The sequence below is a fragment of the Diadema setosum genome, chromosome 13 (genome assembly GCF_964275005.1).
Source record: "Diadema setosum chromosome 13, eeDiaSeto1, whole genome shotgun sequence".
NCBI classification, from domain to species: Eukaryota; Metazoa; Echinodermata; class Echinoidea; order Diadematoida; family Diadematidae; genus Diadema; species Diadema setosum.
The window spans coordinates 1,535,777-1,553,725 of NC_092697.1; the positions used below are offsets into that span (position 1 = coordinate 1,535,777).

The following is a 17,949-nucleotide window of genomic DNA, read 5'->3' on the forward strand; positions in this document are numbered from 1 at the left end:
ATGTTTGAGACTCCCATTTGCTAGAGGTTCAGATGGGAGAATCTTTAGATCAGAAGGTGCTTGGGCTTCTAGTCTCTGCACCAGTACAAATTGTACATCATCCATAGAACGTGGCAGTCAAATATGAATATTGTCAAAGAGTCGAACACCTTACACTGAAAAAACACTAATCACAAATTGTGACGTATGTATGCTACTACTGAGCAACCTCTGCAAACCGGCACACAAAATAAATGAGTCCTCAGTCCATAGTTTGAAACTGTGCTGTGGTGTCTTATTCTCTGTCCTTGCTTGTACAGTTACATCTCATAATGTACACCTTGCAAATCTTCACTGTGTCGGTACCCTTTACACCTTGGTTACACTGTACTCGAAACGTTTGCACCAAACAGTTGCACCGAACAGTTTGCACCTTACAGTTGGACCTTGCACTTGCACCTTACAGTTGCACGTTCAATCTGCAAAATCAAATTAAATGTAACAACAATAATAAGCATTTGTGCTCAATTACACATCATGGATTTGCATGAATGGATAACCAAATGCTATAACACTGCTCACTTACCCTGATACTTTGGGTTCATAATCACATCTAACTCCTTACTCTTTATAGTGATCTCCAATCATTATCGAATACACCTGAATTTATAACTCTTTCCCTGTTTCAGACCTAAATCAACTTCACACAGTCCCTAAATTTAAACAATACAAACTACTATCAGACTTATCCTATGCTGTATCAGCATCCCAACCGATTAATACCCTATAGAGGCCTACATCGTGCCTTTCAACTGCACTCAACAGTGTTCTCACGCCATATAGCCCTGTTACAGCCTTGTAACGATTCTATACACCAAACTTATTTGATTAATCAATTTCACTTATTAATTCCGATACACCCTGTTGTACTTTACATACAGTACGGGCATTATTCTTCCTTTTACTTTCATCTGCCATATAACAGCACCTTCATTTTCATGCTTTATACACAACAAACACAACCTATTGTACACTGTACACTCATACGCTACGTATTGACTTGCACGTAACTAACATACATGCGCTAACGTACATACACATGTAAATCATTCACACTTTTCTACCCAAATTTTCACATTATGCAATTATACTTTTTATCATCTTTACACTCATACACCATTTCAACATTCCTCAATGGAAATCTTGACTTTGCAATACTCACAACATTGGACTTAAGCCGATTAGTGTGAATTTACTTGCAGAAATCACTGTCCACAAACACCCTGGTCTGTGATTTTTGAGGCTGGCAACCAACGCCCCCTATCGACCGAATAAGTCAATCCAGGCAAATCCCCGCTTCTGACGTCACTGGAAACCAACACATACTAAAAACTTACACAAATTGTTGTATGAGATGAGAAAACTGTGTTGCATGTTTGCCTTGTAACCTCAAATTAGCATTTAAATTGACAAAAGTTACAGACCATTTGAAATTGATCAGTGCCTAGTAAGCTCATGGTTTGGCAACTTTTTCTAGAAGTTTATTTTTAGATAGAAATTAAAGGGTAATACCATTATGTAGAAGATGATTTTCATTTGTTTAGGGTTCATTTTTGTCTCTCCAGGTTTTGTTCCTGTCAGTAGAGAGAGCGTGCAAAGAATGTCTACAGGAGTTCATGTAAAGATTGAGACTGAAGATGATAATCCAGGAGTAACTGCACAGTCAAGTGTTGAATATCCCACCAACCCTCCTGGGGCTTCCATGAGAGATGGTAGTGGAGCAATGGACAATGACGCCAGTGATGATATCTCTCTGGTATCTTCAGGAGTTGTTGTTAAGATTGAGCCCATAGATGACAATCCAGAAGTAACTGTGCAGTCAAGTATTGAATATCCCACCAACCCTCCTTGCACTTCCGAGAGAAATGGTAGAGGTGAAATGGATGCCACTGGTGACATCTCTCTGGTATCTTCAGGAGTTGATGTTAAGATTGAGCCCATAAATGACAATTCAGGAGTAACTACACAGTCAAGTGTTGAACATCCCACCAACCCTCCTGGCACTTTCCCAAGAGATGCTAGTAGTGCAATGGACAGTGACACCAGTGATGACATCTCTCTGGTATGTTCTGGAGTCGTTGTTAAGATTGAGCCCATAGATGACAATTCAGGAGTAACTGCACAGTCAAGTGTTGACTATCCCACCAACCCTCCTGGGACTTCCACAAGAGATGAAAGTGGTGCAATGGATGATGATGCCACTGATGGCAATGGGTATGCTCTCTGGGATCTTCAAAATAAAGAGGAGGCTACCCCAAAAGAGAATGTTACCCCAGAAGAAAATGCTACCCCAAAAGAGAATGTAACCTCAAAACAGTGTGTAACCCAAACAGAGAATGCAACCCCAAAAGAGAATGCCATCCCAAAAGAGAATGCAACCCCAAAAGAGAATGCAAAGGGAGTGAAAAATAGGTGTGTAAGAAGGCATGGTAGAGGGCATAGGTGCCGATACTGCCATGCCTTGTTTAGAAGAGCCTTGAACTATGATATTCATCGGTTGTTCTGTCGTGTACAACTTGTGCCATCAGTCTATGCTTGCTTTCGATGTCACTTTATCAACAAAAGTAGGGACGTTGTACTCAGACATCTCCGAGAGGCACATAAGGTTCCTCCTGAAGAGAAACTGGAAAGGATCCAAGATCTTCAGATTCCTAAGAGCAACATAGTCAGTTTGAAGATCAGTACCATCAGAAATGGTGCAGTGCGCTGCCTAGACCTAATGAAGTATTTTGCTTGTGATCGATGTGACTTTATTGACAAAGGCCAGGAACCTATCATCAGACATCTACAAGTGGTTCATGGGTTAACTCTTGTAGAGACACTGTCAAAGTATCGAGAACTTGAGGTTCCTGGGAGGAAGGTAGAGACTAGCAAATGGCGGAAGCGAAAACTGAGGTGGTATTTTACAGGCAAAAGTCAAAAGAGAAGGAAAAGGAAGAACACCACGAACTGTGACAGAACGTCTTCCTCTGGCACTAGTCAACTGGAGGAGTGTAGTGATGCTGACATTGTGATGGACTTGGGTTGGAATGATACAATACAAGACAGTGAGTCCCCTACTGAAAAGGAAGGCAATTGCAGGAGAGTATTACCAGAGGAACTTAAACTGGGCACAGTATCCATAAAACTTCAAGATGTTAAAAAGACAAAAGGAGATACTACAGCAGGAGAGCCCGGCGGGCGCAGATATAAATGTCATGTTTGTGGTAAATGCTTCAAGTGGTGCTCCGGTCTCTCCACACACAAAAAACTTCACTCAGACTTAAAAGTGTTATTATGTGAAATCTGTGGGAAAAAATTCCATTGTAAAAATTCCCTGAAGGTGCACATGAACTGGCACAACAATATCAGGGACTTTGTGTGTGAGGTTTGCGGCAAGGCATTCCTGACGAAAGCAAATTTTAACAAGCATTATTTCACCCACACGGGTAAGAAACCTCACCCCTGCACTGAGTGCAAGCAGGAATTCATTGAACGTCGAAGTCTGCGCAATCACCTCCTGAAGAAACATGGTATTCACATTGAGCACCAGGCACCCAGGAAATCATCAGTTGTTAAGATGACTAAACCTCCTCAAACACAGTAGATCAAGTAGATCAAAGTAGATCAAGTGCACTTGGGATACCATCAACCCAAAGAATTGATAATGAATGTGTCCATAGCTCTGTTGTCTCTGGTCAACCAGCCCTACTTGATGTTGTCTCCAGTGCTGTGACAGCCAGTGAAATCTTTGAGGATGGTCTCAAGACAGCTAAGCAGGTGTCTGAGGATCTCCAGCCCCCAACGATGACTGCACAGTCACTGCCACAGCATTCTAGTGACATAGACGACAATATGATTGCTACTGAGGCACTGATGCAAATCATTATGTCATAGTACATGGTCGGACAGTGACTGCTGCCATGACATTGTATTAGTGAGATGTGTCCAAATCCAGACTTTTGTGTATGTGTTTTGCTGGCTGTGTGTTATATACCTGTGCCACATATTGTCACTGGAGGCATCTCGTTTTAAGGTTGTTATGATCAATTGTGGGGACAGCGCACTTTACCTAAAAACTTAATGGGAATATGGTATATGTACAACTGTATGTGTAAGTGGACAAGGCTGTGTGTGTGGATTTGTAGACTGTGCATGCACTTGGGTCAAAGGACAGAGTCAAATCCGTAAAATGACAAATAAGTCCAGTGTCTACTCTACTGTGTGATTTGGGCCTGTAAATTAGCTTGGATTGCTCTTGACTAACACCAGTTTGCCACGAGCCACCACAAATTCATTGATGTGTTCCTTTCTGTGTCCATTGTACAATCTCTTTTGTATCTCTTTGGCATCTCAAAGCTACTTTCCCTTGGAAATGCCTTGGTCCCATTTTTTCGCATGCGTCATGGTTTAGTACAGCCAGGAATGGGTCAAAATTGTTCATTTTCATATCATCATCTGATCTAGAGTCTGTTTCTGTGAATGATTAGTTAATATTTTCTTTTGTTTTTGCTTGTTTGTTTTCCAATGGGTGGGGTTCTTGTATGTAAGTCAATTATTTGGAAGGAGACAATTACCTTAGCTCTACATCTGGAGCCTGGATCCTTCTTGAGTGAGTGAAGAGTTGGAGGCAATGAGTTGGGTTGTCCATCCTTCCGTATGACATCAATTTTGTGGACAGGGTAACTAAAAACAATGTCAGAGGTATTGTAATGAAATCTAGCATACATGTGTGGGTGAAGTTGTGCCTATCAACTTTTGGGTGCACATGCTCGAGGCCAAAGGTCAAGGTCAAATGTTCAAAATTTCACTATTTCTCCTATATCTATGCAATTCCTGCAGGATTTTTTCTTATGTGAAACTTATAATATCTTTGTACATCACCCAATGGAAATTTGCTTGGAAAGGTTTTTGCCATAAAGTCAAAGGCCATATGTGACCCTCCATCACAAAACACACAAAAAGTCGCCAGACATGGATTTTTGATTTAGAATAGATTCTGAAAGAGCAGAATCTAAGCTTGAAAATGATGTATAACTCAATTTAAATGGACTCTCCTAACCTATCTAAATATTGGAAAGAAAAGACACACTCTGGAAAGTGTGAACTGAGAAAACAGGCTCTGAAGTACAGGGTGTATTCAAGCGCTTAATCTTTACCAAGCTATGCTAGCTGTGGGATGAATGGAACAAAAAACAGGATATTGACCTCCGGAGCAACAACAATGATGGGATTATCAGATTAAGCTGAAATTGAGCATGCTTAGCACATTCTGTTCATGATTGATGCCAACTTTCAATGCAGTAGCATAATTCTTTCCAAAGTTATTGGAGTTGAAAGTGAAGTGTATGGACAGGGGTTTTTTTTTCGAGAAAAACTGCTGAAAACACAAGTTCGTGTGCGTTGTATGATCCCAAATTTTAATATAGTATAGGACAATACTTGCTCTTTCAAAAAATATGAAAAACTGAAGATTGGTTAGGTTGACCCATTTCGCCTATTTTCAGTCCTCACACAAAATCACTGTGTGCGATTTTTTGTTTGTTTTGTGATGCACTGTCACATACGGTTAAAGGTTATGAAGTTAAAATGCTAAAATTCAGTTCTTCCTCCATATCTTGAAAGTGGCCGAAGTATCATCATTAAGCTTAGTTTATGTCTATGCATGTAAAATATGTACTGCCTGACAGTGATTCTCTTGGGAATTTTGGGGTCATAAGGTCAAAGGTCAAAGACCATGGTAAAATGTTAGATTTTACCACATGTATTTGATACTTACATTACCCTTTTTATGCCTCCACCAAGAAGTGTCGCTGAAGGCATTACGTTTTCGGGTTGTCCATTTGTCCGTCCGTCCTTCCATCTGTCCGTCCGTCCTTTCGTCCGTCTGTCCTTCCGTCTGTAATAAATTTTGTGGACAGCGTAACTAAAAAAACGTTTGAGGTATCTAAAGCCCCCGTCACACTAGAGTGGATGGAGCCAACGAATGCCCAGTGGATCCGAAAACTTGGAGATACGCTCACATCCGTTGCTCGTCGTTCGTAACCCGCTTGACGTTCGCTGCGTCCGCTAGCTGTTCGGAGAGATTGTCAGAGATCCGCCGGAGCCAAATTTTGATTTTGGACGTGTCCAAAATCTTGAGCGGATGACGAACGGAATGACAATCCATTTTGTGTTCACCTAGCATCCGACGGAGTTCGTCTCTTATTCGTCCGCCGTTCGTCCGAATTCGCCCAGCAAATCTGCACAGCAACACACATTGATTAAACGTAGTAGAAAAGAATAATAGATGTTCATAGCACACATAATTGTAATAATGAGAATAATAGTAATAGGAAAAAAAGGTCTTATTTACCCAGGGTAGCCTCTACTGTGTTGCCACTGCTCTACCAGAGGGCCCTGCGAATATTATCACCCTAACGTTGCCAGGTACCCATTTATACACCTGGGTCGAGAAGGACATCGTGGATAAAAAATCTTTTCCAAGGATGCAAGTACTGGGCGGGAGTCGGAAGTCTTATCCACTATGCCACAGCCCCCCCGCATGACATTTCATCATACGTATTCTGGCATTAAGTAATAAATGGTAGATAATAACTGCACTTGCAGTGCTCGTATAGAGAACATTCTAAACCGCTGCTATAAAAGTCAGCCTGTAGTATTAAAATGGGAATCTCTGCATGGAAATTGGGAATTGTGAAAGTTCGACTCCAGTTGGAGGCACCAGACACAATGGAAGATGTAGGACTACCAACATCATCTTCAACGTGATTATCAGAAGGAAGTGCACTTCTAGGGGAATCTTAAAGGGAAGGTAAACCCAAAGAGCAATGTGGATTGAGTGAAAGCAGCAACATTAGTAGAACACATCAGTGAAAGTTTGAGAAAAATCGGACAATCGATGCAAAAGTTATGAATTTTTAAAGTTTCGGTGTTGGAACCGCTGGATGAGGAGACTACTAGAGGATATGACGTATGAATGGACAACAATACAAAGAAAATATAAAGGATATTCAACAAAAATTCACTTTTCTAGAATTATGAAAGAGCAGTGGACCAACCGCTTTCAGAAAGCAGGGGGAATAATTGCTACCCTTAACATATGTCAATATCAAGTTGATGGAATTTGTAATTTTCATGAAAAATGGATTTTTGTAGTATTTTCTTTATATTTTCTTGATATTGTAGTCCACTCATACATCATAACCTCTAGTAGTCTCCTCATCCAGCGGTTCCAACACCAAAACTTTAAAAATTCATAACTTTTGCATCGATATTCCGATTTTCTTCAAACTTTCACTGATGTGTTCTACTAATGTTGCTGCTTTCACTCAATCCACATTGTTCTTGGGGTTTATCTTCCCTTTAAGGACTGTCGAGGGTATTGACACCAGGAGTACTTGGTAGTGACTTCTGCTTCCTTGTTTTTGGGGCCATTTTCACAGTCACAACATTACTCGACACTGTCACTGCTCAAAATAATTTGGTGAAGTGTGCGTCAGCCGAGATCCGTCATGTGATTGCCGCAGTATCGCTTTGCATATGTTGGGCATTCGCTGCTCATTCGCTTTGTCCACTCAGCATCCGTTGGATGGACTGCACGCATTCACTTTCATTTGTTACTTTATCCGCTCGTAACACAGCATATGCTCATCTATCATTAGGGAAACGTTCGAAAACCACATTTTGCTTAGAATTCGAGCGAATTCGAGCGTATCTGGACTTTGCCAAATTTCACCCATCCGCTAGGCACGCTGATTTATACGCTATAGTGTGACGGGGCCTTAAGAAACTTGTCATGTGTATATGAGTGGGAGAAGTTGTGCCTATCAACTTTTAGGTGCAAATGCTCAAGGTCAAAGGTAAAAAGGTCATGGTCAAATGCTAAAAAATTGGTCAAATGCTAAAAAATTTCACTATTTCCCCCATATCTATGCAATGACTGAAGGTATTTTCTTGAAACTTAGTGGAAACGTGTACTACTAAATAAAGATTTTCCAGTGAGAATTTCAGATCATGAGGTCAAAGGTCAAGTCAAAATGAAAAAATTTCTCTTTTTTGTCAATATCTCACAAATGGTTCAAGGTATCTTCATGGGAGCTATTACATATGCATGTACTGACTGGCAGTGATTATGTAGGGAAGTTGGGGTCATGGGTCAAAGTTCAGGGGTCTAAGGTCAAGGCCAACTCCTATAACTTTCACTATTTCCCTCATATTCATGCAGTGTGTTGAGGATTTTCTTCAAACTGAATACACACATGTATTACCCATTAGAGATTCTCTTGGAAGTTTCTTGCCAAACGGTCAAAGGTCAAGTTAAAGTTCTATGTTCCTCTTCTTCTTCCATATCTTGAAAGTGACTGAATGTATCATCATGAAACTTAGTACATGCATGTTCTACCTGAACTGACAGTGATTTATGTATATTGCATGCTTGTATAGCATCTGCATATGATATATGACATGAATTTTTATTAACCCAAAATATATGATTTGAATCATTGAATTATTACTTAGTGCCATCACATGTGAAAAATACTTTCTAGAAACCCTGAGATAGCACGAGAAATCATCTGGAAGCCTAATGACCCCATGGATTTTGCTCTTTGTGCACATCATGTTGGAGTCTCTGCACAAGTACAAATTGTACATCACCTAAAGAACATGGCAGTCAAATTTGAATATGGTCAAAGGTCAAAGAGTCAAATACCTTACATTGAAAATACACTTATCACAAATTTTGGTGTGAGATGAGGAAACTGTGGCATGTTTTACCTTGTAACCTTAAATTAGCATTTAAATTGATAAATATTACAAACTATTCAAAATTGATCAGCGCCTAGTAAACTCATGATTTGACATCTTCTAGAAGTTTATTTTGAGATGAAATTGAAGGGTAATGCCATTATGCAGAAGGTATTTTTCATTTGTTTAAGGTTCATTTTTGTCTCTCCAGGTGTTGTTCCAGTCAATGGAGACAGCAGGCAAAGGATATCTCCTGGAGTTGATGTTAACATTGAGACCACAGACAACAATCCAGGAGTAACTGTGCAGTCAAGTGTTGACTATCCCACCAACCCTCCTGGGGCTTCCATAAGAGATGGTAGTGGTGCAATGGACAAGGAAGCAAGTGATGACATCTCTCTTTTATCTTCAGGAGTTCATGTTAAGATTGAACCCATAGATAACAATCCAGAAGTAGATGCACAGTCAAGTGTTGAATATCTGACCAACCCTCCTGGGACTTCCACAAGAGATGGTAGGGGTGAAATGGATGCCAGTGATGACATCTCTCTGGTATCTTCAGGAGTTGATGTTAAGATTGAGCCCATAGACTACAATCCACAAGTAACTGCACAGTCAAGTATTGAATATTCCACCAACCATTCTGGGACTTCCACAAGAGATGGTAGTGGTGAAATGGACGCCAGTGATGACATCTCTTTGGTATCTTCTGGAGTTGATGTTATGATTGAGCCCATAGATGGCAATCCAGAAGTAACTGCACAGTCAAGTGTTGAATATCCCACCAACCATTCTGGGATTTCCACAAGAGATGGCAGTGGTGCAATGGAGAGTGACGCCAGTGATGACATCTCTCTGGTATCTTCCGCAGTTGATGTTAAGATTGAGTGCGTAGATGACAATCAAGAAGTAACTGTACAGTCAAGTGTTGACTATCCCACCAACCCTCCTGGAGCTTCCACAAGAGATGATAGTAGTGCAATAGACAATGATGCCAGTGATGACATCTCTCTGGTGTCTTCAGGAGTTGATGTAAAGATTGAGACTATAGGTGACAATCAAGAAGTAACTGCACAGTCAAGAGTTGAATATCCCACCAACCCTCCTGGGACTTCAATGAGAGATGGTAGTGGTGCTATGGACGATGATGCCAGTGATGTCAATGGATATGCTCTCTGGGATCAAGACCTTCAAAGTGAGGAGGAGGCAACCCCACAAGAGAATGCCATCCCAAAAGAGAATGTAACCACAAAACAGTGTGTAACCCAAACAGGGAATGCAACCCCAAAAGAGAATGCCATCCCAAAAGAGAATGCAACCCCAGAAGAGAATGCAAAGAGAGTGAAAAATAGGCATAGGTGCCGATACTGCCACACCTTGTTTAAAAAATCCTTGAACTATGATATTCATCGGTTGTTCTGTTGTGTACAACTTGTGCCATCAGTCTATGCTTGCTTCCGATGTCACTTTATCAGCAGAAGTAGGGACATTGTACTCAGACATCTCCGAGAGGCACATGAGGTTCCTCCTAAAGAGAAACTGGAAAGGATCCAAGATCTTCAGATTCCTAGGAGCGACATTGTCAGGTTGAAGATCAGTACCTACAGAAATGGTGCAGTGCGCTTCCTGGATGTGATGAAATATTTTGCTTGTGATCGCTGTGACTTTATTGACAAAGGCCAGGAACCTATCATCAGACATCTACAAATGGTGCATGGGTTAACTCTTATAGAGACACTGTCAAAGTATCGAGAACTGGAGGTTCGTGGGAGGAAGGTAGAGACCAGCGAATGGCCAAAGCGAAGACGGAGACGGTATTTTACAGGGAAAAAGAGGAGGAGGAGGAAGACCAGGCAACCGGAGGAGTGTAGTGATGCTGACATTGTGATGGACTTGCATTGGAATGATACAATACAAGACGGTGAGTCCCCTACTGACAAGGAAGGCAATCACAGGAGAGTATTACCAGAGGAACTTAAGCTGCGCACACTATCCATAAAGCTTCAAGACGTTAGAAAGACTAAAGGATACACTAGAGCAGTAGAGCCCGGCGGGCGCAGATATAGATGTCACGTTTGTGGCAAAGGCTTCAGGTGGGCCTCTAGTCTCTCCTCACACAAAATACTTCACTCAGACTTCAAAATGTATTTATGTGAAATCTGTGGGAAAAATTTTCCTCGTAAAGAGTCCCTTAAGGTGCACATGAACTGGCACGACAATATTCGGGACTTTGTTTGTGACGTATGCGGCAAGGCATTCCTATTAAAGTCAAATCTTACCAAGCATTACTTCACCCACACAGGTAAGAGACCTCACCCTTGCACTGTATGTAAGCAGCGGTTTTCTGATACCTCTGCTCTGAGATGTCACCTTCTGAAGAAACATGGTATTCACCTTGAGCTCAGGGCACCCAGGATATCATCAGGTGTTAAAATGACTGAACTTCCTCAAACATAGGATCCTCCTTCTACAAAACAAGAGCTCCAAATTGAAAGTACAACCAGCACACGTGAGATGCCATCAGCCTCAAGAACAGTTGTGGAACCGGTCCATAGCTCTGTTGTCTCTGGTCAACCAGCCCAATTTGATGTTGTCTCCGGTGCCGTGACAGCCAGTGGAATCAGTGAGGATGGTCTCAACACAGCTGAGCAGGTGTCTGAGGATCTCCAGCCCCCAGTGATGACTGCATAGTCACTGCTGCAGCATTCAACCAATGTAGATGACAATATGATTGCTACTGAAGCACTGATGCAAATCATTGTCATAGCACATAGTGATTTCTTCCACTATTAAGTTTCCAAAGTTTTGACTGATTCGTTCCTGAGCCGAGTTTTGCTGGAGACATTATTTTGTTTGTGTTGTAATTGTTCCTTGTCCATCTGTCCATAATCAGATTTGTAGAGAACATAATGTTTGATCCACTTGAGGTTTCCAAATGAAACTTTAAGTGTGTGTTTATTCATCATCTTGCGTTTAGCATTTGTCCATCATCCCATGTCCGTCATCCGTCATGTGTGTAAGTTTTGATGTTTTCATCATCATCTTGAAAATTCCTCAAAGAATTTTCACCAAACTTGGCAGGTATTGTCCCTAGGGAAATAGGTTCTCAATTTGTTCCTATAGGCACCATTCCCCCAGAGGGGCCTAAATCCCCTAAAATCAGGGAATCTTCAAATATCTTCTGTAGAACCAGAATTGATAGAGATAAGTTAATACATGTACTATGATTTAGCAGACCCTACATTGATGACTGCATTTTCAAAGTTTTAAATTTGTTTATGGTGGATCCAGGGGTGCCCTGTAGAGATGGGGGGTCGAAATGGGATCTTAATAGTTACATATTGATCATCATCTTAAAAATGCCTTGATGGAATTTTACCACATTAAGCAGGTAGAATCCCTAGAGGGATAGGATCTTAATTTGTTCAAATAGGCATGTTGTATGAAAGAATGTGTGGATGGTGAATTTGAGATACTCAGGTGAGCCCAAGGACCCCGGGATCTTGTTGCAAGTAACTAGACAAGGCTGCACCTATAAACTTCTTGTGACCCACACACTTCAGGTTGGACATCTTTTGCCATGGTCAGATTCTAGAATTTCACCACTTTCCTCATATCTCTGCATGTTACAAACTATTTTCTCGTATGCTTTTACGTTTTGATGGTGAAACAACACATTTTCTACAATTCCTTTGAAATGATTCAGTAGTTTACTTAATCAAACTCGGTAAGCCTGCCTTTGCATATGTACAGTACAGTATTATACATTATTGCTTATCTGTGAACCTATTCACACTGGCACAGTAGCACACACCCAGAGAAAAACTCATTTGGTTTTTCATCGTTTCCACCATTCATGATGTGTCATTGCAGACTTGCACATGCCCTGTCAGATTTGAACACGGTAGCGCCCTTTGGCTCATGTGAACCTATTATCAGGAGTTTCGGGGACAAGGGCTGTTGTAGATTTATCCTTTGGCTCGCCCAATACGATGTACATGTATATCAGACTGCAAAGTCGACTCGGCCAGGATTTGTTTTGTTCCGTTTTGTTTGTGTTTTGGTTTTTTTTGTCCCCGCCGAACGAGTTCGAGCAGGGGACTATGAAACGGGCTCCGTACGTGTGTGTGTCTGTGCGTCCGTCCGTCCGTCCGTCCGTCCGTCCGTGCGTCCGTCCGTGTGTGCGTCCATGTGTGATCAAAATGTTCAATTTGCTACTTCTCTGTCATTTATGAGCCAATTTTGATTCTGTTTGCTTTATATGATAGCGCTACATGGGAGCTTTAAAACTTCTACACAGAATTTCAGTTGTGACCTTTGACCTTGACCTTTGACCTATATTGTACATTTTGCTACAAAATGCTACTCCTTCGCCATTTCTAACCCAATTTCGATTCCGTTTGCTTTATGTGATGGCACTGGGTGAGGGCTTCAAAACTTCTACACAGAATTTTGACCTTTGACTTCTTTGGCCTTTGACCTTGATTTTTGACCTTTATTGTACATTTTGCTACAAAATGCTACTCAAATTCATGAAATTCTTCCGTCGAGATGTTTTCATTGCAACTGATTGACAAATTGCCCTACATCGACGTAAATAAGCACTGAATTGATCAGTGTTTTAGTAGTAGCCATGATAAAAAATCATGGGCGTACATACTCGAGCAGGATTCGAACCTACGACCTCCTGATCACCGGACAGGCGTCATCTCCACTAGACCACCGAGCTTTCGCCCGACAGCAAGTGTTGGTTCTAGTCCTTATAGCATGCAGCGGGTACTGCTTTGTTATTCAAATTCATGAAATTCTTCCGTAGAGATGTTTTCATTGCAACTGATTGACAATCAGTTGCAAAAAAAAAATGCTACTCCTTCGCCATTTCTAACCCGATTTCGATTCCGTTTGCTCTATATGATGGCACTAGTTGAGGGCTTCAAAACTTCTACACAGAATTTTGACCTTTGACCTTGATTTTTGACCTATATTGTGCATTTTGATACAAAATGCTACTCCTTCGCCATTTCTAACCCGATTTCGATTCCGTTTGCTTTATGTGATAGCACTAGGTGAGGGCTTCAAAACTTCTACACAGAATTTTGACCTTTGTCTTCTTTGACCTTTGACCTTGATTTTTGACCTATATTGTACATTGGCTACAAAATGCTACTCTGCCATTTCTAACCCAATTTCGATTCCATTTGCTTTATGTGATGGCACTAGGTGAGGGCTTCCAAACTTCTACACAGAATTTTTGACCTTTGACTTCTTTGACCTTTTGCACTTGATTTTTTACCTATATTGCACATTTTGTTACAAAATGCTACTTCCGGCGGGGACATATATTACGCACCGCGTAATTTCTACTTTTCCTCGTTTTTTTTATGCCTCCGCCACGAAGTGGTGCCGGAGGCATTACGTTTTCGGGTTGTCCGTCCGTCCGTCCGTCCGTCCGTCCTTCCGTCCGTCCGTCTTTCCGTCCGTCCGTAATGAATTTTGTGGACAAGGTAACTATCAAAAGCTGTTGAGGTATCCTAATGAAACTTGGCATGTATGTGTATTAGGGGGTGAAGTTGTGCCTATCAACTTTTGGGTGCACGTGCTCAAGGTCAAAAGGTCAAGGTCAAATACATAAAATTTCACTATTTCCACCATATCTATGCAATGCCTGAAGATATTTTCTTGAAACTTAGTGTATACATGTATTACCCAATTTAGATTCTCTGGTGAAAGTTTGGGTCATGAGGTCAAAGGTCAAAGGTCAAAAGGTCGAGTAAAAGTATTAAAACTTCTTTTTTTTCTGTAAATTGGAAAATTGTTCAAGGTATCTTCATGGAACATAGTATATACATGTACTGACTGGCAGTGATTATCTAGAGAATGTAGGGTTCATGGGGTCAAAGGTCAGGGGTCAAAGGTCAAGTGTAACACTTCAAAATTTTACTTTTTCCCTCATGTTCATGCAATGCCAGCAGGATTATTATTTTTTTTTACACTTGGTGTATGCATGTGTAACCTAATAGAAATTCTCTGGAGAGTTTTTTTTTTTTTTTTTTGCCTCAAAGGTCAAAAGGTCAAAGATCAAGTGAAAGTGCTGAACTAACTTTTTCCTCCATATTTCGGAAGTGGCTCAATTTATCGTGAAACCTACTGCATATTTATGCATGTTCTACCTGAAAGTGATTATCTTATGAATTTTAGGGTCAAAGGCCAGATGAACATGGTAACAATTTACTATTCAGTACAGAAGTTGCACTTTTTCTCCATACCGGTACCATGAAAATTACTCAATGCATAAATGTATGAATGGCTCAAAGTCAAGTTAAAGTCCTTAAATCCCCAAATACATGCTCTCCTATTCATCCAATTAAACCAAGGTCAAGGAAGGTGAACATTCAACACATTTGTGACAAACTTGTCATTTCAATATTTTGCCAGTTTTGTGAAAATGTAATCACACATTGTCCACATGTACTATCTAGACCTATTAGGAGAATCATGCATTATGACGGAGGCATATCAGTCGCCATAGCGACATTTCTAGTTTTTTTTTTTGCATGCGCTATTGCATAGGGCAAAAATCAAAACTCGAGGAGCTTCAAATAAGACTATTTTTCGCTCATCCAATGTCTTATTGTTCCTAGGAGAATGAGTGCAATGTACTCCGCTTATTATGCACTCCGCAGTGACTGACAAAGTAAAAATTCCGGTACCAAAATCAGAACCAACCGGTATCTGGTAATTTCACTATAACAGAAGAAAACTACCATCTTTGAGGATTAAGTTGAAATGTGCATTACATTTTCTGTTGTTTGTGTATAATTCATTATATTGATTGTCATTGATTGTCATTTATGCGACATATCAGTCATTGATGTCAAGTTCAACTGCACTCAAAATCTTTGCGTTGTCCAATGTGTAGAAGTGCATTGCATTTATGGAAACCATATACATTGTACACGTATACCCTGTATGGTGTATGTCCTCACCAAAATTGGTATATGTTAATATGAGAAGATAATAAGAACTGATTGCTATAATGATAATAATAATGATAATAATGATCATAATAAGAACTAGACTTGGAATTTGTCAAGACTGACAAATTAGGTGATCCGATTTTTTTTTAATCAATGATTCGAGTCCTGATCGCAATAGACATGACCATATACGTTTCATCTGTGTTTAGAGACATTGGCCGTGTGATGTTTGGATTCTCATTTAGAAAAGAGAGTCAGGTCTGCCATCTTTGGTACCAAATTCTGTATACACTATAACGAAGATACAGAATGAAGTATTTTGACCATTGACCCAACTTTGCACAGCCAAGATGGCATCTGAGCAAAAAGTGGTTATTTTGTGAAATGATTCTTGTAACATGGTCTTTACGTGTGCAAAATATGGGAAAGATAGGACATGTATTCACCAAGATACAGGTTGAAACATTTATGACCTTTGACCCTAATTTACATACCCAAGATGGTGTCTGATCAAGTAGTTGTTATTTTATGAAATAATGTACGTGACATGAACTAAACATGTGCAAAATATGGGGATGAAAGGGGCTGTTTTTCTCGAGTTATTGCAAAGAAAGTTGCAGAAAGAAAGAAATATCTCAATACATCGAAGATAAGTTTGATTTCAACCAAGTTTTTTGACGTGATCTCGGCGTCGTATGAAAAATTGTAGAGATCAATGACGATAGCCCATAGTCTCAGCTACAACATATTAAAATCTGGGAGAAATTCACCGAAGAGTAAGTGAACTCGTGCTCGATAAAGACCGCCATGTCAATTTTTATTTCCAGAAAAATTCCTTCCCATAGAGATAACACGTAAACTGGTTAAATTTGACAAGGTTACATTATATCCATTTTCACGAGGTGAAGACATCATCCGATTAAATCTTCGATAAATAGAACTTAAGAGTATTAAATTGGCTACAACATACTAAAATCTGGAAGAAATTCACCGAAGGGTAAGTGAGCTAGTCGTAGATAAAGACAATCATGTCAATTTTCACATCTAGAAAAATTCCCTCCCATAGAGATAACACGTCATAATGAAGATAAAGAAAGAAGTACATATGACCTTTGACCCTACTTTGCACAGACAAGATGGCGTCTGAGCAAAAAGTGGTTATTTTGTGAAATGATTCTTGTAACATGGTCTTTACGTATGCAAAATATGGGAAAGATAAGACATGTATTCACCAAGATACAGGATGAAACATTTTTGACTTTTGACCCTAATTTACATACCCAAGAAGGTGCCCGATCAAGTAGTTGTTATTTTATGAAATAATGTACGTGACATAAACTAAACATGTGCAAAATATTGGGCTGATAGAGCTTGTTTTTCTTGAGTTATTGCAAAGAAAGTTGCAGAAAGAAAGGAATATGAAAATACATGGAAGATAAGCTTTAATTTCAACAAGTTTTTGGGCATGATGCCGACTCCGTATGAAAAAACGAAGGGCACACTTACGATAGCCCAAAGTCTCAGCTACAACATACTAAAATATGGGAGAAATTCACCGAAGCATAAGTGAGCTAGTGCTCGACAAAGATAGTCATGTCAGTTTTCATTTCCAGAAAAACTGCACTCCCATAGAGATAACACGTAAACTGGTCAAATTTAACAATGTTACTTTTAATCCCTTTTTACGAGGTGATGCCGTCATCCAATCAAATTGTTGTTATTATATATCTGAAAGACCATTTAATAAGCTACAACATATTGAAATTTGGACGAAAATCAACTAAAGAATAAGTGAGATATGCTTGAATGAACTTGAAATTTGATGACGTCATTTTGAAAATTTACTTTTTTTAACTTTATTAAGAAATTTGATATATTTTAATCATTTTTCCAGCATTGCCAACCCATGAAATGACATGTACAACTCATCAGCTTTCAGAATATGTAAAGAAAATGGGGGGTCACCGTCCATCCTGACGAGTAAAATCGGATTTAAAATTGGCAGTTTTTTGGCATAGTTGCACTGTATATCGCCATTGACGCGCGCGCGGAATTTCAACTTTGACGGACCCGTATGACGTCATATTGAGTTGGATTGATTTGAAACTTGGTCGAAATATTCCTTGACATTTCAGATATCCGATCTGAGTGTAAAAACGGGAAATTTATATTGCATATGAGCTGTGCGTGCGTATATGTGCGCGCG

At 40.1% G+C, this 17,949-nt stretch overlaps 2 protein-coding genes across 2 annotated transcripts in view; both read left to right on the top strand.

Annotated features, from left to right (window-relative positions):
- LOC140237050 (uncharacterized) overlaps positions 1-17,949 on the top strand; it is an 87,682-nt gene that overhangs the window by 52,426 nt on the left and 17,307 nt on the right. The window lies entirely within an intron of this gene.
- On the top strand, positions 9,585-11,365 carry LOC140237346 (uncharacterized). Its single transcript, XM_072317283.1, has one exon. It carries the CDS (start codon positions 9,592-9,594, stop codon positions 11,221-11,223), a length of 1,632 nt encoding a protein of 543 aa, XP_072173384.1. The 5' UTR covers positions 9,585-9,591; the 3' UTR covers positions 11,224-11,365.